Here is a 25,233-nt window from a genome sequence, read left to right as displayed (position 1 = left end):
CATGTCTCACTTAGAATTTTATAGTCTAAAGAAAAATTAATTTTTGATTTTTTTTATTAGACTGTAGCATTTCCATTATTTTATAAAATATGCAATGAACAATTTAAAGCTGCAGATGGATATTTGTTAAGCTCTAACACAGCCAGTTTAGAATTATATGATGTCTTATTTGTTTTAATTAATCCCTACACTGTAAGTCTCTTAGAGATGTATGTACAATATTTTAAACATGATAAGAAATGGAAATTAGATCATTGAAATCTGTGTCAATCTGTTAATCAAGGTTACTTGATTTTCTTGACCCTAACCAATTTATGTGTTCGATATTGATGGGCGTATCATGCTGTGGCGGGGCACTTTATTAGACAATAGTGAACACCTCTTACTAGATCCATAAAATATTTCTGAATTGGCACCTACTGTGTTAAACCCATGTGTACAGTTCTAGTTTGTTATTGTATTGCTATATATTTAAATATCGATATTATTGCCCAGCCCTAGTACTATTGTAAATGTCAGAACCAAGACTAATTAAGTTACACACGTAGCTAGTGTACTAGTATTGTAAGAATGAAACGTGCACAGTGTATGTGAACAGGGCACAAGCTCTGTTATTGTTGTTGTTTACGATTCACCGGGTGCGTGCTAACAATCTATTTAGTTGTACTTCTGATGATTTGTGGGCAGGAAATTAATTAAACTGATTAATTTTAGTTTGTTTGGATTTCAGGAAAGTGGAACAGGTTAAAAAGAAGCAGAAGAAAGAGGTCAAGGCTACAGTTCCCAGTGGAAAAGTCACAGAGGGTGTGTATTGTTTATAAATGGCATAGATTATGTGTAATATGTACACTAATTAGTAGAAGGTGCAGACTGTGCAGTAAAATTTGTCCAATGCAGATTTTTTTTCCCAATGTTACAGTGTGTACACCTGACAGTAAGGTGATTTGACCTCTGTGTTACAGTGTGTACTACTGACAGTACGGTTATTTGACCTTGTTTTGACTTCTGTGTTACAGTGTGTACTCCTGACGGTAAGGTGATTTGACCTTGATCTGACCTCTGTGTTACAATGTGTGCGCCTGACGGTAAAGTGATATGACATTGTTTTGACCTTTGTGTTACAGTGTGTACACCTGACGGTAAAGTGATTTGACCTTGTTTTGACCTCTGTGTTTGATATTTAACCTCTGTGTTACAGTGTGTACACCTGACAGTAATGTGATTTGACCTTGTTTTGACCTCTGTGTTTGATATTTGACCTCTGCGTTACAGTGTGTACACCTGATGGTAAGGTGATTAAGCTAGACTCCGTACAGACGACCAGAAGTGGACGAGCTGTCAAACCTGTGGTGGGCTGGTACGCTGGTCAGTCAGTCACTGTTGACCCCGAGACCAACTCCTACATCCTCCGACACAGGACACAGTTTGCTGAGAGTGTTTCTAAGGACATGACAGACTTCTACAAGGTCAGAAACTTCAAAACACAGATACTGTTTAATTCTGCTGTATATAATCTAATTGTCAAATTTTCATCTATATTCACACAATTATAGTTTTGACCAGGCCTATGCCATATGGGGACATCAGTGTTTCATGCATATATGTTTTTTCCTTTTTTGTTTTTTCTTATCAAAAGCATTTAATAATGAATTGCTCAAATACCTTTTTGTTTTCAGTCAAGATCAACCTATTTCAGAAAAAATGTGTCATTAAATTCTAGTAGTATTTCTAAAACTTCGAGGGAACATGTTAAGAACAAAACTTCTGATAAAAATGGTAGTGAAAAAAAGGTTGGCAGCAAATCCAATAAAACCAACCACAGGAGGTCTGGTAGTTCTGATAGTGAATCCAATGGTAAGACAAATCAGTCCAAGAACGGAGCAACTTCCAAGTCAAAATCTCAGAAACAAGCTGAAAGTATAAAGGATGGGAAACAGAAAAAAGGATCCAAAGAAAAAGGGAAGGAAAAGGAGTTGCAAAACAATAAACAGGAGGAAAAAGTGAGGAAAAGTGACCTTAATAAAGGGAAAGGGAGTGAGGAGTCAAAAAATAATATACAGGAGAAAAAAAAGAGGAGGAGTGACCTAAATAAAGAGAAAGGGAGGGAGGAATCACAAAATAACAAACAGGAGGAAAAAATGAGGAGGAGTGACCAAAATAAACTGGAAAGGTCTGTATCAAAACCCAGGGCGACAAAAAAAGAAGGAAAAGAAAATCAGCTGGAGGAAAAGAACAAGGAAGAATCGGTGTGGAGGAAGGACGAGGTCACCAGACTTAATCTGTAAGTGATCCAGGATTCCCTCCCTTTGGTGAGAAGTGTAATACATTAAGTTTTTAACAGCAGTTTGTTAAAAGGAAGCAGTGTGTGAATACTTAATTTATTTTTTTAAAAAAACTTTAATGCTAATTAAAGAGTTTTTTGCTGAAATTGAAAAATTGAAATGCTCTTGAAAATTGCCCCATTGCTGTAGATAATGTTTTTTTGTGTAGAATAACAAAGCAATTACACCAGTGTGACCCGCAATTCTGGAGCAAGGTTGTGAACCATGTAAAGACTAAAACCCTAGAGGAATGTCAGGAATATTTCTACAAAGAGATGCCCAGTAAAAAGACAGGCAAACGGGGCAGACCCCCCAAACCAAAAGGTTAGTTAAAAAGGTCTAAGGGTCCATAACAGCATTCACAGAAGCCAAAAAGGAGCAGAAATCAAGCAATCTTCATCTATGTTCAGTTCCTCTTGCTTATACATACATTTACATAGGTGTATTTAGAATATATCGGTAAAGTTTTCATAAACAAAGGGGGGGGGGGTAAACTATAGAACTTTCAAGCATAGACCAAGTGATTTTTAGGATTAAACGTTCTTTTTTTCAGAATTTATCGATGTATAATCTCTGCCTTTTTACTCACAAACTGAATAAAAGTGCAAAGCACTTTTATGTTAAGTTTGTGAGTAAAAAGGCAGAGTTTACACATCGATAAATTCTGAAAAAAGATTGTTTTATTCTTATAATTCCAATTTCAAATTTTTTAATTATTTATCTTTGAGGCCGCCAGAAAATCCGTTATTTTGTACGGCGAAGGAATACTTTATGCCGCAAAGAAACGTATACAAAATGAATATCGAAAAAATCCAACTTAAATTGTCAAAACAATCAATAAATAAACTTAGAAAAACTCATTGAATGTTGTTTAAGTCAACAAATATCATAAAAACGCGTATTCTCCAGAACAAATTTGTCCTTAACCATGGTCATGTTGACATTAACAACCATACTCATAGCGAAAGTTGCAGACCGACGACGTCCTTGATTTGCTCTGGTTCGTTCAAAGATTTAGGGAGAATATGGGATTTGAGGATGTAAATATATGAATTTTAAATGCTGATAAGGCAAGAGTCTGAGGTACGTTTCTTTTCCCTATCACAACGATACCAGCTGAGCTGATATTGAATGTTGAGAAAATGACAGCATGATCAGCGATTTTTTAAAATTCACTCTTGAGATCCAACAGTGACATAAACTAATATTCCCGTCTGTCAGTCCTGTTTATCTCCTGTTTTGCTTTTTCTTATTTCAAGTTTCTTGTAATCACAATTTAGCTAAAACGGACAAGAAGTATCTGTTTTCATTGTTTTTACAACAGCCTAGAAGCTCGGTCAAGAAAGTAGTTCTGATTGAAAAATTCATCAATGTGTAAACTTTTTCTTGAATTTGTTTGTCCAATCAAAACACAGGAATCAATAAATAAAATTAAGATTGGAATTATAAGTAATTAAGAGTGGAAGTGTTTGGTCATATAAAGCATTGTCGATACAATTTAGCTTAACTTTTTCAGCATGTATTATCAAGGACATATGTAAGATAAATGTTTACTTTAATACAGAGACAGCAGAACAACAGGTCAGTCTAACAGCAAAGAGAGGAACTCTGAAGAGGAAACAGCAGCTGAGAGAACTGGTGGATCAGTCCAATAAAGTGTACCAGGAGGATCTGTTTGATGGGACACCATACCGGCACCACTCAAAGGTAAACCACACGCAATACCAGGACCACTCAAAGGTTAATAACAAACCATACCAGCACCACTCAAAGGTAAACAACAGGCTATACCGGCACCACTCAAAAGTAAACCACACCATACAGGCACCACTCAAAGGTAAACCCCACACCATACCGACACCACTCATAGGTGAATGATACAAAACCGGCACCACTCAAAGGTACATAACACGCCATACCAGCACCACTCAAAGGTAAACCACACGCCATACTGGCACCACTCAAAGGTTAACAACACACCATACTGGCACCACTCAAAGGTAAACCACACACCATATTGGCACCACTCAAAGGTAAACCGCATGCCATACTGACACCCACTCAAAGGTAAACCACACACCACATCGACACCACTCAAAGGTAAACCAAACGCCACACCGACACCACTCAAAGGTAAATTAAAAGCTATACCGGCACCACTCAAAGGTAAATAAACACGCCATACCTGCACTACTGAAAGGTAAACACACGCCATAATCACACCACTCAAAAGGTAAATACCATACCACACTGGCACCACTCAATGGTAAACCACATACCATATCGGCACCCCTCAAAGGTAAACCACGCCATACCAGCACCACTTAACAGTAAACCACAACATACTGGCACCACTCAAAGGTAAACCATGCCATACCAGCACCACTCAATGGTTTAACCACACACCAAACCGGCACCACTCACATGTTAACCAAGCCATACCAGCACCACTCAACGGTAAACTACAACATATCAACACCACTCAAAGGTAAACAACACACCATATTGGAACTGCTCAAAGGTAAACCACACATCACACTGGCACCACTCAAAGGTAAACAACACACCATATCAGCACCACTTAAAGGTAAACAACACACCATAGCGGCACCACTCAAAGATTAATAACGTGCCATACCAGCACCACTCATAGGTAAACAAACCCCATACTGGCACCATTCAAAGGTTATATACACACCATACTGGCACCACTCAAAGGTAAATAACACACCAAACCGGTACCACTCAAAGGTAAACAACACACCATACCAGCACCACTTAAATGTAGACAACACACCATACCGGCACCACTCAAAGGTAAATAACACACCATACCAGCACCCTTCAAAGGTAAACTACACGCCATACCAGCACCACTCAAAGGTTAATAACACATCATACCGGCACCTCTCAAAGGTAGACAACACACTATATGGGCACCACTCAAAGGTAAATAGCATGCCATACTGGTACCACACCTTATCAGCACCACTTTAAGATAAATAACACAATATCAGTATCACTTGAATCTTAACAAAACTCCATATTGGCACCTCTCAAAGGTAGACAACACACCATATGGGCACCAGGAGAAGGTTAATAAAATTGGTTAAGTGAGAAAAAGGTATTCCAACAAAATATCTCAACAAATCCATGACCTTTAATCTTCTCTGTACATGAAGAAATACTATTTCACCAAATAAAATGATATAAATCATATAAATTAACCCCTCTCTCTTGTTTTTCTAGATGCCCCGCCTCTCTGATGAAGATGACGTCTTCACTGAGCTCAGTAAGAGGAACCCCCATATGATGAACAAGGTCTTCACCCCGATGACTCGAATAAACATGGACCCCATCTCCACAAAGAAAACCCCCTCCTCAGGCCTGGCTGGCATAGACTCACAGATTAACAGGTCAGTTATTCTCCATTCTGAGACACTGACAGATCAACAAGTCAGAAGTCACTCATCCCGAGACATTGAAGTCAAGAAAAATTTCAAGAAACTCAAGGATTTGAGATATTGATGTTAAAATATATTTAACAATTGTGGACTTCAGTGTAGGTTGATTTAGGGTTATAAGGACTCATGGCAAGTGGTATTGATCTCAGACAGAGAAAATGATAGATACCGAGACATGTTAATATATGTACACTATCTGTATTTTAAAAGTAATGAATTTTTCAGAAAAGAAGCTGATCAGTACATGCACAAGATGAACATCCAGCGCCGTAAACTGGTGAACAAAACCAAGCCCAAAACAGCCAAAAATTCGGTAGGTTATGTAATGTATCATTAATTAAATATTGATCTCCTGAGTCTTTCTCTCCAAAGCCAAAGAAGTAAAGTGACCTTTCTGATTGAAAGAGCTAGGTTCACTTTATTCTTAAAATGGCCCTATAGATAAAGATATTCATTCACTAACACACTATATGTCCCACTGTAAACTTCAATATAAAGTAGAGATCTAGTGCTTTCAGTTTGTGTATCAAAGTTTCCTCTTAAGAGTTCAGGTACTGAAAAAACAGTTGTGTTGTATTTTCTTGAAAAGACTATAAATAACAAAACAATTAAACAAGTGTCTGTATTTAGTTCAAGTCATGATCTTTGTACACAGATAAAAGTGTTAACTTACTCAGGTGAGCATTGTGGCTCTTGTGCCTCTTATTTCTTAAGCTATCAAATGAAAGTCTTGAATACTTGTTCAAAAAAATTCTGTGATTAAAAAGTGAACGTCTTCTTTTACGTTTATTACATTGTCACAGGCCAAGGATAAAGTTCCCGTACCAAACAAAAAACTCTTCAGTAAAAGTGACGATCTGCAGAGTTTGTTCATGGAGGATTGTGGGTCTGACAGTAACCATGACAACTCGGAGGAGGAGTCCGATTATTATTTCTCCGAGGAAGAAGAAAACTGACAAAGATCTGACAAACAGGAGCAGCAAAGAACGATGGAATTTGTCGGAAGTCATTACGAGACAGGGACACAAGCTGACTAAGATCAAAGTTGTCAGTTGTTATGACATTATTATGAACACGTCATTTTCATGTACACAGGCAAAATTTGTCAATTCTTATGACATTATTGGAGCGTGTCTTTTTCTCGTACACAATCAAAAATTAGAAAAATCAAATTTTTAAAAGTTATGACATTGTTATTGGAACATGTCATTTTCATCTTCACCGCCAAAAAAATTACAAGGATCAAATTTGTCAGTTGTCATGACTTTGGAACATCATTTTCATGTACACTGGCAAAATTTATGGATTTTGAGACAATTTTTTTAAATGTGTATTTTTGAAAGAGAAGATTGACAAAAAAAATGAATGTAATTTGTATATGTAAAATTTAATTGCATGTAGTTATTAGACAATGAAGAAAACCAATGATATAGTCAGTTTTACTATGATTCACTAAGTGGTAAATATTTAGGAATTTAAGTGTGTATTACTTCCTTTTTTGAGAAATGTATTAAGTGAGTTTTTAAATCTGTGGATTTTAAGTGTCAGATATCGAGTGTCTTGTCAGATATTTTGATGAACTAGAAACAGGAAATGTTGAGGATGAGAAATCGTGAGTTAGGTTTTACTCACAATCATCAGATCTTTTTATGAAGACAAAGTTTTCCTCCTCCGCACGATTTTATTATGGCAGAAATTTTACATTTTATTAGGACACTTTGGTAAGAGATTTTTTTTAACACAAAGAAATCTTCTGTCTTCATTTTATTAATTTTTCACACGAATTGTACATACCTATACATCTGTATATACTGGTATTTAGTGTATATGAGACAGTATGTGGCCATAAAATGTATAATAGTATTTTGATGAGCAAAGTAGGGTCTTACACTGAATTTCTGTGTGTTATGAATACCTTCGGTTAAGAAAATCATCCATCCCTACATGTAGATTTCACTGACATGTACGTGTTTTTATGAACACTTCTATTTATTATTATACCCCGTTCTAAACAAGAGTAGGGGTATACTGTTTTACCCTTGTGTGTTTGTCTGTGTGTAGCTGTATGACTTTCTGTATGTAACAATTTTTTTTTTCATTTTCTCAGCAACTACCCTTGAAATCCACTCTTTGTTTCGGCCTGCCATATGACGGGATTCATTTTTGTATAAATCCAATGTCAGTTTCCTGTTTATCCCTGCATCTGTCTGGACCTGTAAATTTCTAAAGGCTTAAAAATGCCTTAGGCCTTAATTCTTATGTTTTGTTATGGTACACTGTAACCATCAATTTTGACTACATTTTAATGGTGATCAAAGAGATTAACCTTTACATGAAAAAACTAGAGTAAGTACAATATTCTTTGAAATGAAATTGTATACTCTGTATTAGGGGTGAAACGATACGCCTCCTTCACGGTTCGATACGTATCAAAAAATTTGGTCTCGGTTCGGTTATTTTCGATACGATACATTTTTATAGAAGAAAACAGATTCAATGTTATTTTATGCTACCTTTTACTTAATCTAGTAAAATAATTTATGTGTAAAATGGTAAGAATGTATCAATTTAATTGATTTGTCTGTTAAAAATTATTTTACAAACTAAAAGTCCACACAAACTTACGTTTCTGAACTAATTATACAGAAAAGCATGTTTATACCTTATGCCAAACCCGACTGAATGACGATCCCGACCGAAAAACGAACCGAACCGAAAGTAGAGATTTTGTACCGTGTATCGAACCGAGAAAAAATACCGCGGTGAACCGATACCGCGGTGAACCGTTTCACTCCTACTCTGTATATTAATACATGTATAAGAGCATATACAATATATTCACATCAGAGCGGGGGTATGACAAATGAGTGTTGGCTCACAGACATTTTTGTTTATATTTAATTATGTTCCTTATAAAAAGGAAATCGCAATTTAAAAGTCGACAAGAATTTTCAGATTTTCTTTGAAATTCTATTGCCCATTTTATTTATTTCCTCAAAGATAAGCATGCCTCCTCACAAAGAAGCATTTATAAACACTTACGAAATAATCTGTAGATGAACTTGTTTTGAATACTTATCAAATAAAATAATTAAAATCTACACGTGTTAATAATTATATCACAGTGCCTGGTTTAAGGGGGACAAGTAAGTACTGTATAATCGTTTATTTTTGTAAGGTCAGATTTTCATGGTCTGAGGAATATCTATGGGGTTCTAAGGCATTTTATTTCATGGATGAAAAATTGATGAGTAGTTGTGTACAGTAAAACACACCTCTAATGAATTGACGCCTATAGCAAAGTCATTTTTTATTCCTTTTGGGTTTTAAACATTCATCTAACAAATTCCAATTACAATATATGGAGACTCCTAGGGTAGTGTACATTCAAGTTCAAATCAAGGCTCTTTGAATTGGGTCACAATAAGTAATCTGTAGAAGATCAACAGGGCAGAGTTACTAAAGTGAGCTTTGTAGCCCATGATGGTTATTTTTTAATGCTGTTTGTCTCTTTTAAAGATTTCATTTAAATAAATATTTGAATTGAGGATATTTTAAAATTTAAATAGATCAGTGCATAAAATTAAACAGACTGAAGACTTGATGTTTGCATAAAAAGATAAACCCCTTGGGATCAAAGGACCAAACCAAAAACTTGATTCCTGGCTAGACTGATGTGAGGCCTACTGAGCCTATAAATTTTACACAGATAGGGATTTAACACAATCATAAAGTACACACAACATTCGGAATTTTAAAATTTAATTTTTGAGTTGGCTCGCGTAGCGAGCTACTCCCTGTCGACATAGCCGTTTCTGATATATATATGAGCTGTAAAATTTATCACCCATTCATCAAGGTGATCCATACCCCAAATATACTCGTTCTAGCAAAAAATGATTTGGTTTGAATGATTGTATAAACTTAAGAGGTAAAAACTGTATAAAATTTCATACTGTAACATTATTACTTCATGCTTTTAAAGAAATTTTTGATTAAATATCTGTACGATGTACAATTACTGCGTATGAATATATGTTCAAGCATGTTAGGTGGATCAAATCTTCCCATCTGAAGTTTATTTATAATTGACCTAGAGTACTTCCTAACACAAACACCTGCTGCTCTCATTAGCTGCAGCTAATTGTTGTTGAAAATCTATTTTTAGAGTCCAGATTTGCTGTGGGAATCTTTAACCTAATTATTTCATAACACTGACCACTTCAGCTAGTGTGCCTATATTCATTATAGATAATAATAATACAGAAGCCCATTAGTGCCAACCTGTATATATAAAAGAAAGCAATATACACTTACAGACATATAATCTTCAATCTTTTACGATGCAAAATAAACTGAATATATTAAGGTATGGTGCCCAGATGTATGAAAAAGCTCAATTGACTTGAGCGAGTCAACTCGCAGGCCCTTCAGGCCTTTGATTTTATGTTTTTTTCATCTTATGGTGGCGATGTGTTTCTTTTTTTAGCTCACCTGAGCCGAAGGCTCAAGTGAGCTTTTCTGATCACATTTTGTCCGTCGTCCGTCTGTCTGTCTAGCTGTCTGTCCATCTGTAAACTTTTCACATTTTCGACTTCTTCTCAAGAACCACTGGGCCAATTTTGACCAAACTTGGTACAAAGCATCCTTGGGTGAAGGGAAATTTAAATTGTTAAAATGAAGGGACATATCCCCTCGCAAAAACCACTGGGCCAGTAAAGCTGAAACTTATGTGGAAGCATCCTGGGGTAGTGTAGATTCTAAATTGTTCAAATCATGACCCCCGGGGGAAGGGCAGGACCACAATGGGGAATCAAAGTTTTATATAGAAATATATAGGAAAAATCTTTTGAAAAATCTTTGAAAATCTTCTTCTCAAGAACCACTGGGTCAGAAAAGCTGAAACATATGTGGAAGCATCCTGATATAGTGTAGATTCTAAATTGTTCAAATCATGACCCCCGGGGGAAGGGAAGGGCCACAATGGGGAATCAAAGTTTAAATTTATATAGAAATATATAGGAAAAATCTTTGAAAATCTTCTCAAGAACCACTGGGTCAGAAAAGCTTAAACTTATGTGGAAGCATCCTGGTATAGTGCAGATTCTAAATTGTTCAAATAATGACCCCCGGGGGAAGGATGGGGCCACAATGGGGAATCAAAGTTTTATATAGATATACATATGTATGTAGGAAAAATCTTTGAAAATCTTCTTCTCAAGAACCACTGGGTCAGAAAAGCTGAAACTTAAAGTGGAAGCATCCTGGTGTAGTGTAGATTCTAAATTGTTCAAATCATGACCCCCGGGGGAAGGGCGGGGCCACAATGGGGTATCAAAGTTTTATATAGAAATATATAGGAAAAATCTTTGAAAATCTTCTCAAGAACCACTGGGTCAGAAAAGCTTAAACTTATGTGGAAGCATCCTGGTATAGTGCAGATTCTAAATTGTTCAAATAATGACCCCCGGGGGAAGGGTGGGGCCACAATGGGGAATCAAAGTTTTATATAGATATACATATGTATATAGGAAAAATCTTTGAAAATCTTCTTCTCAAGAACCACTGGGTCAGAAAAGCTGAAACTTAAAGTGGAATCATCCTGGTGTATTGTAGATTCTAAATTGTTCAAATCATGACCCCCGGGGGAAGGGCGGGGCCACAATGGGGTATCAAAGTTTTACATAGAAATATATAGGAAAAATCTTTGAAAATCTTCTTCTCAAGAACCACTGGGCCAGAAAAGCTGAAACTTATGTGGAAGCATCCTGGTATAATGTACATTCTAAATTGTTCAAATAATGACCCCCGGGGGGAAGGGCGGGGCCACAATGGGGAATTAAAGTTTCATATAGAAATATATAGGAAAATTCTTTGAAAATCTTCTCAAGAACCACTGGGCCAGAAAAAGTGAAGCTTATGTGGAAGCATTCTGGGGTAGTGTAAATTCTAAATTGTAGGAATCATGACCCCCGGGGGAAGGGCGGGGCCATTATAGGGAATCAAAGTTTTATATAGAAATATATAGGAAAAATCTTTCAAAATCTTCTTCTCAAGAACCACTGGGCCAAAAAAGCTGAAACATATGTACCCATGGAAGGATCCTGGGGTAGTGTAGATTTCAAATTGTCTAAATTATGATCAGTGGGGTAGGGTGGGGATGCATTATGTATAACAAGGGAGAAATCATGTAAAGAACAGAATGGTCAAAGCTTCTCAGGTGAGCGATGTGGCCCATGGGCCTCTTGTTCTTTTTTTTTTTTTTTAGGGGGGGGGGGGGTTCCATTAAAATGCACACAAATAACGTATTCAATAAGGCATGGAGGGATGGTATTTAAAAAATTAAATGTAACATTTTGTACCAAATAACTCGTATAGCTGTATATACAGGGAAAATATTTCAATTTCCTATTTCACAGGAACCTGATTCATCAAATGAATGACAATGTCAAGTGCCCCTAGATTTCTGCCAAATGCCAATCTAAGAAAAGCATCTCTAGACTCTCAGGATACACAGTAACATAGCCCCTCTAAATATGTCAATATTATAAAAAAATATATATATTATTGTTTGAAATCCCAAATGTATTCTGTTTCTGGTCAGTAAATTCACCAACGTACTTGCCGCGGGCGACTCATCAATCATGTAATAATGAAAATACACCATTTACATACAGGCCATAGTACGGTACCTATCACTCACGGTGACTCCAATCCTGGGTAGATTCTACACAAGTCAGATGGTGACAAACCCATACGGGTTTCCAATTACCAATTGTAGTTGTTTATGTTTTGGTAAAGTAACAATAGATAGGCGCAACTGTTTATACGATAACGGTATTCCGGATAATAAATGTCTATCGATATTGAAGCAGGAAGTTAGTCACTCCCATCCCGTACTATGTAAACTTCCTGGTTTTAATCTGTCGTCGTCAAAAAGAAAGTAAAATGAACAGGTAAGGTTTCATTTTCATGTTGTCTGGTTTAATAACTAATTGATTGAAAGTTTAATTGTTTATCGAGATCTCCAACTTTGGAGAACTAGATTTCTGTATGATCGTGCACAGGACCAATCCTGCAACATTCCATTTCCGTTCTTCATGATCATCAACAATAACAACCTTACTAAAATCGCCGAATGTTTTTTTTTAACTCCAAAAGAGAACTTTTTATTATAAGGATTTTAATCAATTATTTTTTTTGTTCCTGCCACAATTTTTTAAACATGGTCACTCAATGATGTCATTTGACAATATCAGCACACGTGTTATATGTACTGTAGTAGTTTTGTGTGAGTAGCACGCGATAATCATGACACATCATAGTTTAAAAAGTACAGACTTATCAGGTTAGCTTTACTATATTTATTCAGAAGGAAGGATCAATTGAAATGTGAAATGGTATTTCCCCCTATACTTAACATGTACATATATATTATTCTCTTTAGAGAAGTGGACAGGCTTTGGCCAGCATACTAGGGCTTGTCAGTTGTTTATAGACAAGAGAGAGAAAGACCCTTTCACAAGTGAAAATAGAGCGTCTGACTTATTTTTAAAATAAAATATTTTTAATAAATGTTTATCATTTATCATGTTTATATCTTGATATTCTTGAATAATTATTGAAATTCAATTTTACTTTTTAGGTGTATTTATTTGTAATATTCATTATTGTAATTATCATTAAACTTTGATAACTTTTGTCTTTGTTCTACAGAATAAGAAGAGCGTGAGAACAAACTGAATAAAAACAACAATGGAGAACTTCAGCTGTCAGCGGTGCATCTGTAGTGACCCCTTCCTAAGGCCACCAGAAGTACCCATATTTGCCAGCACATCACCACAAGCCAAAAAAGAAATGTTAAAAATGCAAGAAGACTCTGTAGTCTATCAGAGTTACTTGGGTAAGCATGCTGCATTAAAACTTTTATGAATGGTTACAATTACAAGTGAGTAAAACATGGTTTAAATCTACAACTGTTAGAGTTGAAGTCAAACTCTAGCTTTGCGGACTTAACTTAGGGATTGTACCCATTTGTTAGTGATATAGAAGGAGCATACAGCTTCACTGCACACAACACACATACTGCATTAAACCATGTGACACTTTCTTATTTCTCATTCACAAGTTCTTTTTTTATATCCCCGAAGAAATCTCACATCTGAGACTTTATAAACAACAAACCCTTAATGTGGATTTTACCTTGGGGACTTCCGTAATATGGATTAAAATTTCAACCTTTAGCATGTTTAACCTGATATGTAAAATGTGATGCTCTTCTGACTGAGCTAATGAGTTTATACACTAATAAGTGCTAGCAGGAACATGGCATCACTGTGCACTGTCACTACACATTGCCAATTCATACTCTGTTGCACTTTAATTAGCATACTTTTTTTTTTTGACTATGGTTACTTTTAATATTCAGGATTTTTGACAGGCATTCAGATATTGAAACCATAAAAATAAATCAGGAATACTTTATCAAGATTTTTATACCCCCCGCAAACGAAGTTTGGGGGGTATATAGGAATCAGCTTGTCCGTCTGTCTGTCTGTCCGTCTGTCTGTCTAGCTGTCTGTCTGTCTGTCCGTCTGTCTGTGCAATCGTGTCCGGTCCATATCTTTCTTACAGAGGGACATTAGAATCTACTACTCCACACTAAGATTGCTCATAACCTAAGGGTGTGTCATGACCTTGACCCAAGGTCATTTGGGGAAGTTCAAGGTCACTGGAAGAAAAATTTCATAATTCGTGTCCGGTCCATATCTTTCTTATGGATAAACTTGGTAGGTTCTCATTTCACACAAAGATTGCCCATGACCCAAGGGTGTGTCATGACCTTGACCCAAGGTCATTTGGGGAAGTTCAAGGTCACTGGGAGAAAAATTTCAAAATTCATGTTTGATACATATCTTTTATGGATAAACTTGGTAGGTACTCATTTCACACAAAGATTGCCCATGACCCAAGGGTGTGTCATGACCTTGACCCAAGGTCATTTGGGGAAGTTCAAGGTCACTGGAAGAAAAATTTCATAATTCGTGTCCGGTCCATATCTTTCTTATGGATAAACTTGGTAGGTTCTCATTTCACACAAAGATTGCCCATGACCCAAGGGTGTGTCATGACCTTGACCCAAGGTCATTTGGGGAAGTTCAAGGTCAGTCACTGGGAGAAAAATTTCAAAATTCATGTTTGACACATATCTTTTATGGATAAACTTGGTAGGTTCTCAATTCACAAAAAGATTGCCCATGACCCAAGGGTGTGTCATGACCTTGAACCAAGGTCATTTGGGGAAGTTCAAGGTCACTGGAAGAAAAATTTCATAATTCGTGTCCGGTCTATATCTTTCTTATTGATAAACTTGGTAGATTCTTATTTCACTCAAAGATTGCCTATGACCCAAGGGTGTATCATGACCTTGACCCAAGGTCATTTGGGGAAGTTCAAGGTCACTGGAAGAAAAATTTTATAATTCGTGTTTGATACATATCTTTATTATGCAAAAACTTACTTCTGAAAAACCCAGCGGGGGGTATTTTGTCCTGATTGGACAGATCTAGTTTTTTTTTTATTTATAAAAAATTTAAACCCTTTTTACGATGAACAAATTCACAATATAAACACATCATACTCCTTGTTAGAAGGTAAATTCTGATGCATGAGTAGATAAGTCTCTGATTTAGTTAAGAAATGTTGCTCATTAGCATTTTACAGTAGATGGATAATCCGATATTGGATCAGATTAAATGAATCAGAATGATAAAATTTATCCATGCCTATTAACTGATTAATAAACAGTAGAGCATGTGTACTTCATCCTCTGAACTTTTGAAGTTGTAAAAAAATGTTACTTATTTTATTTAAACATATAGTAGACTGTCTAAGAGATGCTTTATTTTAACATATTCCAAGCCAGTGGGTCCATTTTTCCATTCTTAACACATGCTTCATGTGGCCTTCATACTCTTTTTCAGTTTTAGTCATGCCTATAATCATGATAATGTAAGAGAAGGTGAATTTAGAATTTATCTCAAAGAAACTTTAATTAGAAATGGTATTATGTAAATCAATGTTTCACATGAACACATTGCTTACACTTACAATGTTGGACATGACAATTGCTATGATGCTAGAAAAGAAAATAAACAACTAACTTAATATATTAAATGCAATGATTGCAAGATTAAAAAATCATCTCCTTTATGTACTTAGCCTCAACTTTTAGATCACAAGTATTCACAGTATATCTGTAAATTGTAAAATTTACAGCACAGGTGGGGGATGGGGTATCTACATCATTCAACTTAAACAGATGTCATACAAAAAATTTTTTTTGACAAGCAAAAAAGAAAAAAAAATTATAAAGTCATTCACTATTAATTTTCCTTTATGCCCCATGTACATGAAAAGATTCAGCATTCTTGTTTGATACAGGTCAGGAATACTGGCCTACATGTTCTCTCTGGTCATGTCACAAAAGTCATAAAAAATCTGTTGTAAGCCCAAACCAAAACAAACAGATACACATTGCCATTTTAAACCAGAAAACCTTTTCTCTCCTGCATGTTTGAATGTCAAACTTTGTCATTTAGGAGAATATCCTCACCTGTGCAAGGCAGCAGAGGTATGCTGATTTATAAAATGACAATTGACATTCATCATTGCCCGCTGTAGCAGACAGAGAAATCGTGTAAATATTTGTACTGGGTCCCCTCAGGGTGCATGTACATTTGTAGATCTAATTTGAGATTTGACTGAGGGGAGATAATGCAGCCAAACTGTGGTAAGCTTTAGGGTATTGGATTGTAAAATTTATGACTGTTTTAAAGGTTAAGTTTCTTTTTTTTTTTTGCCTTCTTTATATATCTTACATGTAGTAAATACTTGATATTATTTTTCAATTTATTGCTTAAATTTTTTTCATCCGCTACATTCCACATACCATGAATTTTAATTATCTTGCTTGAGAGACAAAGCAAATTGCAAAGAGGAAACTGTGTTCTTTCTTCGTGTATACATTTCTCTATGTTCTAGATAAGTTGTTTTTTGCTGCAGTGTTTTGTGCTGCTAATGTTAGTGTATATATATAAGTTCAGTGCCTCCTTGGTTTGATTACTCTAGCTGTGTGTTTGTAGGGAATGGTGAATGACTGATCAGATCTCCACACTTAAAAAAAATAATAATTAGCATAAGTCAGAATAGTGTTTACATCATCACAATGTGTATCCTGGCAAAAAGACACAGAATTCACAAGCGGAGTATTGGCTGCCTTGTCAGTAGCAGCCATACATATTACATCAGAGTTCTCTGAACTCCATTTCTTCCCTTTTATTGTTGAAGTTAATTCACTTTTTTCCATGATAAAAATGGGAGGAAATAAAAATATCATATTCATTTCTAAAATGTATTTCATTACATGATAATAAAGTAAAACACACTAATAGCAAACATGTTTAATATACCAATAAAGAATTGATGCTATTAAAGAGAAAGGGGATTTTGATTCCCTTTGACTTTAAAATATATTGAACACTAAACAGTTACAGATATAAGGAGTTATGAAGTTAATGTTTCTGTCCCTGGCACTTCTGTTATTTACTGTAAATCTATAATCATGTAAAGTTTCTTCATCAAACTGACATAGCATGTCATATTTTCATTCAACATGGGAACATCTAGTTGTCCAGCTGTCTGTCTGTCTGTCTGTATGTCTGACTGGAATTGTAATGTAAAGATTTATCTTTCTTATCTTCTTTTTAATTTTAATTTCAGAATTATGTGGAAACAAAACATATGTTCCAGTATATTCCAAGACTTGTAAGTATATTCAATATCAATGTATCAGAAAAACTAGTGCAACAAGAGCTACTTCCCGTGGTTACTTCCCTTGTTTTCTTTTATTTTATGTCTTCAAGTTCCAAAGGCACAAACCTTGTAAATATATCAGATACTTATATCAACAGTATTCAGAGCTCCTGGGCACTGGGCACCTGTCTTTATTTTAATTTTTTTTAAACTTTACTTTGCCTTCTTTATTTGTTCTTCAAGGATTTTTTTTAGCCAAATATTTTTAGAGTATGTAGAAAAGTATTCATTTTTCTTCACCTGAAATTCCTTGCTTAAAAAATTTCTTGCTTGCAGCTAGCACTACTGCCCAGACGACCATAGTTCCGGGGGTCACGACCTTGAAGGATGTGACAACAGAGGTCACAAATATTACGTCCTTACAAAATGACACCCTAGTCCCGCCTACTTCCATACTAAGCAGCTGTAAGACTCTGCATGTTATATATTCTTGTATTATGAATACACTGTTAATGCCTGGAATGTCACACTGTGTAGGGGGGGGGGTCAATCTTTTTATTTGGAGAAATATTTTTTCCTAACCTTCTTTGGTACCATTGCGTCTAGACTAAAATCAGAGCTATTGATTATGATATTCCCATAATTATTTTTCTTTATTAATGAATAAGATTATTTAATTTAAAGAATGTATATATTGGGATTATTTATGGGCAAGTTAAAGAAGAGTACAAGTAACCAGATTTCTAGTTTTAGTGGTGTGTGTAGGGGGTTTGGGTGGGGGGTTAAATGACAATGAAACTTAAAATACTTGTAGTGACATGTGCATTTAACAGCATGCTTCATCAATACTTTCTATTTCGTTATGTTTATTGTATTATTTTTGAAGGGAGGGGGATGGAAGGGGAGTCACTCTACTAAATCTGTCTCTAGCTTGAGATCATCCATCCCCGTAAACAAGACTGTCATGCATGAGGCATTTCTGGGGAGAAATCATATTACTGTAAATGTTTGTACAGTAATTGATATGAAAAGGTGCCATATTTTGCTCACTTTGAAATAAAAAGAGTGTCTTTAAAAAAAGTTGTGAATACCCTCTCCTGACCAGTGTTATAAAATTGGCCTGTCAAAACTTTTTTTATCTCTAAGAAATGGTAATATATTTTCATTCATCCAGGAATGTATTTTAATTTTCTTAACACCTTTAATTTCAGTTGATTTTGAAAATTCAGTGAGCATTCATATTAACATTTTTAGGGGGGGGGGGGTCCAACTTAACTACTGACTCAATTTTTTTTTTATCTTGAGGCAGGAGATGGCAAATAAAGTTGCGTGGTTAATTAGGCTGTGAATGAGGCCTTGGATTTATGGTTGCTGGAATTTATTAACATCAACATGCATGTTTGTAACATTGGAGAAGGGGAAATATTTCATATATACATAAAAAATGTCTCAGTTACTAATGTAAGACCAGCATATTCACAACAGAAATACAGTGTAACTAAATTTCATATGTTTCCCTGTCGAAAAGAGTTGAGTTATATATTCCCATTATCAAACATTCTAAAAGAGATTCAAATAGATGTTTTTTTTTATACACATTAAATATAATACACAATACATTTCTTGGTAATAAGATGTTTTTTTAATTAACTTTGAATATTAAGACTATTTAAAGTTGAGTACATATTGAACAAGATGTATTTGTGAAACAATGATGCCCCCACATGACTGCAAAAGTTTCTCAAGTGCAAGTCAAACTCCAAGGTCAAGGCTCAAGGGTCAAAATTGTTGTTATATACAAAGGAATGTCTTCTCATAAGGAATACTATCATTCCAATAACAGCGTGTCACTTTGCTTGATCGACCGTGGTAAAAATTTAACAAATTGATTACCATATCATTCATTGATTGGATGTTTGATTTGAATGAAATCAATACTACTTTGCATATAAAAAACAAAATCCAACAATACCCCTATAACACTGACCAATCGTATTGAATGAATGTTTTCCAGCGCGGCATTTGTAGTCACCGGCAACACGTGGTCAGTCAAAGCCCGTTTACTGTCCAGCAAAAAGCACGTGCCATATTTCTTGTGATTTGACCGAATGGAGTTAATTTTGATACGAATGAGAATATTTAAAGCATGAAATAAGTAAGACTATACTTTGAAACTATTAAAATGTAATATTATATTGTATATAGCGACCTTGCTTTGCCTGTCCACATGTGATTATTGTTTACTGCATTCTCGTGAACATTCATTCAATACGATTGGTCAGTATTGTAAGTGGTATTGCTGGATTCTGTATTTCATATGCAAAGTAGTATTGCTTTCATTGAAATCAAACATCCAATGGATGAGTAATATGGTAATCAACATGTGAAACTTTACCACGCTCGGTTAAGTAAAGTGACACGCTGTTATTGGAATGATAGTAAACCTGTGAAATATGCTGGCTCTAAGTGCTAACTGTTCAAAAGTTATGACCAAGGTTTAAGTTTTTAAAAGTGGGACAAATTCTAAGGTCAAGATCAAAACATCAAAAATATTTGTATTGGAAGGTTTAAATTCTAAACGTATCAAATGTATAAACTTTACATAAAATGCTCAATAAGTGGAAATTAAATGAAACTTTCAGGAAAAATTAATCTGTTAGGTGTTGATATGGAAAAAGGTAAATGAAGTTGGCTTTGTGTGTGCTATAAAGATATATAGAAGTCATGTTTGCATTCTTACATGTACATTCAGAATTGAGATTAATTAATGAAGGACAGAGCTGTTACCAAATCAAAGATGACAATATTCTGTAAGGCCATCTTTAAAAAATTGTTTGGTTGCTCTCTCTTGACCGACTGACTAAAAATGGGCCCACTCAAATTCTCCCACCTACCAACCCAGTAATTTTACCCTGAGTTGGGAGAGGGCATGCAAGCAAACATTCTTTTAAATATGGCCTAAAGTCACTTATTTTTGTTGGGTCAAAATTTTGTATATTGATGAATTGAGGAAAAGATATTGGTTCCAGGGGATTAGATTTCATAGGATAAAGAGGAATTTTACACTGTTGTACTGGATTTTAACTTGAAAATTAAACTCCCACAAAAATTAGTGATGTCACAGTATTTACTTAAACAATAAAATGCTTTCTTTTTTGTTGTTACTGGAATGAACGGAAGCAGCTGTTGCAGAAAAAATACATAACCCGCGTAAGCGGGTTATGTAATTTTTTTCTGCAATAGCTGCAACCGTTCATTCCAGTAATAACAAACAAAAAAAGACATTTTATTGTTTATATTTACATCTGTTTAAATTATCATTTTAAGTAGGATTAAAAATATTAATTATTGTGTTAATGTTGCGAACGTCTTTGTACGTTTCATTGATGGAACGGCCATTGATCAAGAAATCTGTACAGGTGATATGCCTAATGTAGTTTATGCAGTGATGAACGCAATGGGTTTTTTTAAGAAATAAAGAAGAAAATATTCAGTGGATGTAAATATATTGTTATAACCATTGTTTGTATATGTTTGTTTTTGTAATCAAAGTTTGCTTTAGTTATGATCGAATCATGGATTGCTTTTTAATAGCATTACAACTGTGGCTTAATTTTTTTCAATTTATCTGTTTTAACACAGACTAAGTAAAATTAAAGTGATTTATTGATGAAATGAACTGGAACTTATTTTTGTAATTATATGGTTTGCTGTAACTAGTGTTTGATAGCTGTCTTTTGCTTACAAAGTTCCAAATTAACTTTCAAATATTTTCTTGATATTAAAAAAAAAAATAGAGAATTTAAAATCTTAAATTATTACAATATTGTCCTTGTCTATGAACTAATTTAAAAAGTTCATTTGTATAACAGTAAAACAATCTGACAAAGTATTTTGAAATTATTAGAAGTATTAATTTCTTATCAAACTTGTACTTTCACAATTATTTATTATCACAGCCTCCCAGGATTCCAATGGCTGGTGGATTGCCCTCCTTGTGATTGGGATAATTCTCCTAGCACTTATAGTTGTAGGAGTTTATGTCTACAAGAAGAAAGGAAAAAAAGGGTATGTATTATATTTAGTGAGCTAATGTTTTGGTATGTGTTTTGGTATTGATGACCTGAGATTAATTTCATATCGACAATTTTTGATAGACATGATTTTAGCAAGAGTTTTTTCCCATTAGTTGCCATATTGGAGGTATAACTATAGCAACTTTTTTTCTATTTTAAACTTGCATGGCAGAAATATTTTAGAGCAAGAAAATTCAAAATACTAAAATCATGAATTAGAGGAAGCTTAGGTTGACATTTTTTTGTAAGAAAAACTGTGTTATCTTCATTCATTACTCCTGACAAGTATGACTAGTTGACATGTTACAGAGGACAACTTTATTTTGATACAATTATGGGAAAATAAAGTCAAAATTCATTGATCGTATGATGAAGGAATTCAGGTTGAAGACCTCCAATATGGCAACCAACGGGAAATAACTCTTCACTGGTCTATAGTTTAGTGTAATGTATGAAAAGAATTTGAGTATAAAAATCAGAAGGGGGTTAAAAAGGATGCATATATGTTGTTAAAGTTTCAATGCACAAATTGTCTGAAACATCAACACATGGTATATTACATTCTGAAATCAATGACATCTTGTTTATAATTGTAATAATTCCTTAATCATTATACTAGTAATATAATCCTTAAATATTGATAAAAGGATAAAATGATAGATACCAGATGATTTTGATTGGTGGGTACTGTTTTATTTTGATTGTAGTCAACACTCAGGTTTGGATTTTAGTTTACTCTGGTTTGAATCGGAGTTAAATGCAGCTGTGTTTCGCTGTTATAATCTTTGTGGTTGGATTTTAAGATGTTATTGGGTATGCAGTGTAGTTGACTATTGTATGATTTACTATTGTGCTGATAATAAAACAAATTGAGTTTTGAGCAGTACATAGTAAACAGAAATTCTCAATCACTATTTCTGTCCTTATAGGTTTCACTATTTTTATGTCGATCTTCTTTTTTCATTTTTTATTTTTGTTTCAAAGGTTTAGGAAATCGGTGATGTATCAAAATCTATCACAGTGTTTCTTTTGGAATAATCTTCCAACACATCAGAATAGGTACATCTCTACCTGCATGAATTGACTACCGGTACCTAATAACTGTGTAGGGGGCACCTGCCTATAGGTGTGCTTCAGTCATCAAATGAGATGCATTATTGTTATGACTTCCATTTTATCAAGCATATATACATACATTTCCCCTCTAATCTTTATATGGAAAGCATGATCAATTTGTCTGACTTCAGAGTATGCCATAATATTTAGAAAACAGTGACATAATTATCATAATGATAACTTTATTTTTTTCAATGTATTAATTGATTTAATTGGTGCATATGAAAATCATTATTTATCGTCTTGGGTGATAATCTCTCCAGCATGTGCTATAGGTCCTTTTATTTATTTATTTTTTTTTTACATGTACTTGAATACTGATACATTTGTGATATTTCTTCAATATTGTTCTCACTTATACTTTTAGGAATTTATTTTCTATTGAGCAGGTTCTTCAATCTTAAATTTGGTTGATTTATTTCATTCACATATTTTTTCTTTTCTTCACCAGCTTGTTAATATTTTCATCTCTGTGTGAAAAAAAAATCTAAATAGAATTGATCAATATTGTGTTGTAATTATAATATTTTCAACTAAATTCATTAATTGTTTTTTTTCAAATGAAATTTCAAGGCTGCCCTGTATATATTCTCTGGGCTCAGTAGCTGTAGAATGTTGCTTTATTTTAGGAAAGCATCGTTTTCTTCTGTGGGGAGTAAAAAATCGGAGAGTAGCGTGGGACAAATTCAGCCAAATAGCAGGATTGACCAAGAGGTGGTTTACTCTACGCAGGTTTCAAATAACGAAAAAGATTTTAAGCATTCTTCTACAGCCCAGCTGATTGATGCACCACTGTCACACACAGATGAAGAATATTCAAACCCTGCAATAGAATGTACTGATGTTAAATTGGACTTGTATGAAAACTCTAGTAAAGTCAGCTTCAGACAGAGTTATAGTTCTGACACACAGACAGACAATAAAGCCAGTCAAGAAGGCAGTAAAATAGAGTCCGACACAAGTCAGAAAGAGGATTCAGAAATCGTTACTAAAGCTGACACAATCTTGTCTAATTATGAGACATGCTCCCTTCAAACAATACCTAAACCCACAACTGAAGAGAAATTGGAGTCGAATATCCATCAGGAATCAGAAGATTCCAGCAGTGAGAAACCCTCCATTGGTACAGATATTGAGAGTGTGTATATTACATTGACTTCAGAGACAGAGGAATCATCGAATAAAAAACCTCAGTTTAACATTGACCTTGACTCACACACTGTGGGTGATGGCAGGAAGTCTTCCCTTCAAAACCAGAAATCAGTGGACAGTGGCTATGAGTCCAAAATAAACTCACCTGAGCAGGAGTGTGTCTGATTTTGAGACCAAAAGAATTGCAATAGAAAAAGTTGATCTGGGCAACATGAAGACTAAAAATTGGACGGTTTTAAAAAACAAATGAAAATTATTACTTATTAATCAGAAAAATTAATCATATGAAATAAAAAAATTAATTCACCATATTTCTACATTTTACAGTAACCAGAAACTAGTACATATATATCTAATTAACAGTGATATGTTAAACTATAAACATTAACTATATAGACTTGTGTGTATTCAATGCCAGTAATTTTTGACCACAGTTGTTTTCTTCTTTCATATATTGGACACTCGATCGAGCTAAATATTTGTACATTTGTACCCAGAGCTTTTTTTAGCTCACCTGAGCCAAAGGCTCAAGTGAGCTTTTCTGATCACAATTTGTCCGTTGTCTGTCGTCGTTGTCGTCGTCGTTGTTGTTGTAAACTTTTCACATTTTCATCTTCTTCTCAAGAACCACTGGGCCAATTTCAACCAAACTTGCTACAAAGTATCCTTGGGTAAAGGGGATTCAAGTTTGTTCAAATGAAGGGCCAGGCCCTTTTTCAAGGGGAGATAATTATGAATTAGAGAAAAATTAATGGCATTTTTGAAAAATCTTCTTCTCAAGAACCACTGGGCCAGGAAAGATGAAACTCATGTGGAATCATCCTCAGGTAGTGTAGATTCAAGTTTGTTCAAATCATGACCCCCGGGGGTAGGGTGGGGCCAAAATGGACGATCAAAGTTTTACATAGGAATATATATGAAAAATCTTTAAAAATCTTCTTCTCAAGAACCACTTGGCCAGGAAAGATGAAACTCATGTGGAATCATCCTAAGGTAGTGTAGATTCAAGTTTGTTCAAATCATGACCCCCGGGGGTAGGGTGGGGCTAAAATGGACGATCAAAGTTTTACATAGGAATATATATGAAAAATCTTTAAAAATCTTCTTCTCAAGAACCACTTGTCCAGGAAAGATGAAACTCATGTGGAATCATCCTAAGGTAGTGTAGATTCAAGTTTGTTCAAATCATGACCCCCGGGGGTAGGGTGGGGCCAAAATGGATGATCAAAGTTTTACATAGGAATATATAGGAAAAATCTTTAAAAATCCTCTTCTCAAGAACCACTTGTC

General features: G+C 34.8%; 2 protein-coding genes across 4 annotated transcripts in view; both read left to right on the top strand.

Moving 5' to 3' along the window:
• LOC134272229 (mis18-binding protein 1-like) overlaps positions 1 to 25,233 on the top strand; it is a 36,712-nt gene that overhangs the window by 6,956 nt on the left and 4,523 nt on the right. The window contains exons 9-17 of one of the 3 annotated variants that reach the window (XM_062754480.1): positions 731 to 804; positions 1,125 to 1,144; positions 1,293 to 1,466; positions 1,677 to 2,281; positions 2,491 to 2,645; positions 3,886 to 4,028; positions 5,571 to 5,737; positions 6,011 to 6,098; positions 6,589 to 7,506. In XM_062754480.1, the coding sequence (XP_062610464.1) occupies positions 731 to 804; positions 1,125 to 1,144; positions 1,293 to 1,466; positions 1,677 to 2,281; positions 2,491 to 2,645; positions 3,886 to 4,028; positions 5,571 to 5,737; positions 6,011 to 6,098; positions 6,589 to 6,741 (1,579 nt within the window). In that variant the 3' untranslated portion in view covers positions 6,742 to 7,506. Of the gene's footprint in view, positions 1 to 730; positions 805 to 1,016; positions 1,037 to 1,124; positions 1,145 to 1,272; positions 1,467 to 1,676; positions 2,282 to 2,490; positions 2,646 to 3,885; positions 4,029 to 5,570; positions 5,738 to 6,010; positions 6,099 to 6,588; positions 7,507 to 25,233 lie in introns of all 3 variants that reach the window. The other 2 variants (XM_062754478.1, XM_062754479.1) reach the window with 2 other exon arrangements.
• On the top strand, positions 12,599 to 24,286 carry LOC134272230 (uncharacterized). Its single transcript, XM_062754481.1, has 7 exons — positions 12,599 to 12,741; positions 13,502 to 13,688; positions 17,567 to 17,611; positions 17,936 to 18,064; positions 21,559 to 21,667; positions 22,660 to 22,734; positions 23,421 to 24,286. The coding sequence occupies exons 2-7, from the start codon at positions 13,541 to 13,543 to the stop codon at positions 24,106 to 24,108; spliced, it is 1,194 nt and encodes a 397-aa protein (XP_062610465.1). The 5' UTR covers positions 12,599 to 12,741; positions 13,502 to 13,540; the 3' UTR covers positions 24,109 to 24,286.

This window comes from Saccostrea cucullata, unplaced genomic scaffold, assembly GCF_032062105.1.
Source record: "Saccostrea cucullata isolate Sc308-1 unplaced genomic scaffold, CSIRO_AGI_Scuc_v1 ctg2485, whole genome shotgun sequence".
NCBI classification, from domain to species: Eukaryota; Metazoa; Mollusca; class Bivalvia; order Ostreida; family Ostreidae; genus Saccostrea; species Saccostrea cuccullata.
This window is presented reverse-complemented; position numbering and strand designations above follow the sequence as displayed.

What these genes read in the sequence shown, in the direction of transcription:
- LOC134272230 (XM_062754481.1), top strand. Translation starts at nt 13,541, where the DNA reads ATGGAGAACTTCAGCTGTCAGCGGTGCATCTGTAGTGACCCCTTCCTA. An exon ending in TCCAGTATATTCCAAGACTT is followed by an intron (nt 17,612 to 17,935) that starts GTAAGTATATTC and finishes TCTTGCTTGCAG; the next exon opens with CTAGCACTACTGCCCAGACG. An exon ending in AAGAAGAAAGGAAAAAAAGG is followed by an intron (nt 21,668 to 22,659) that starts GTATGTATTATA and finishes TTTGTTTCAAAG; the next exon opens with GTTTAGGAAATCGGTGATGT.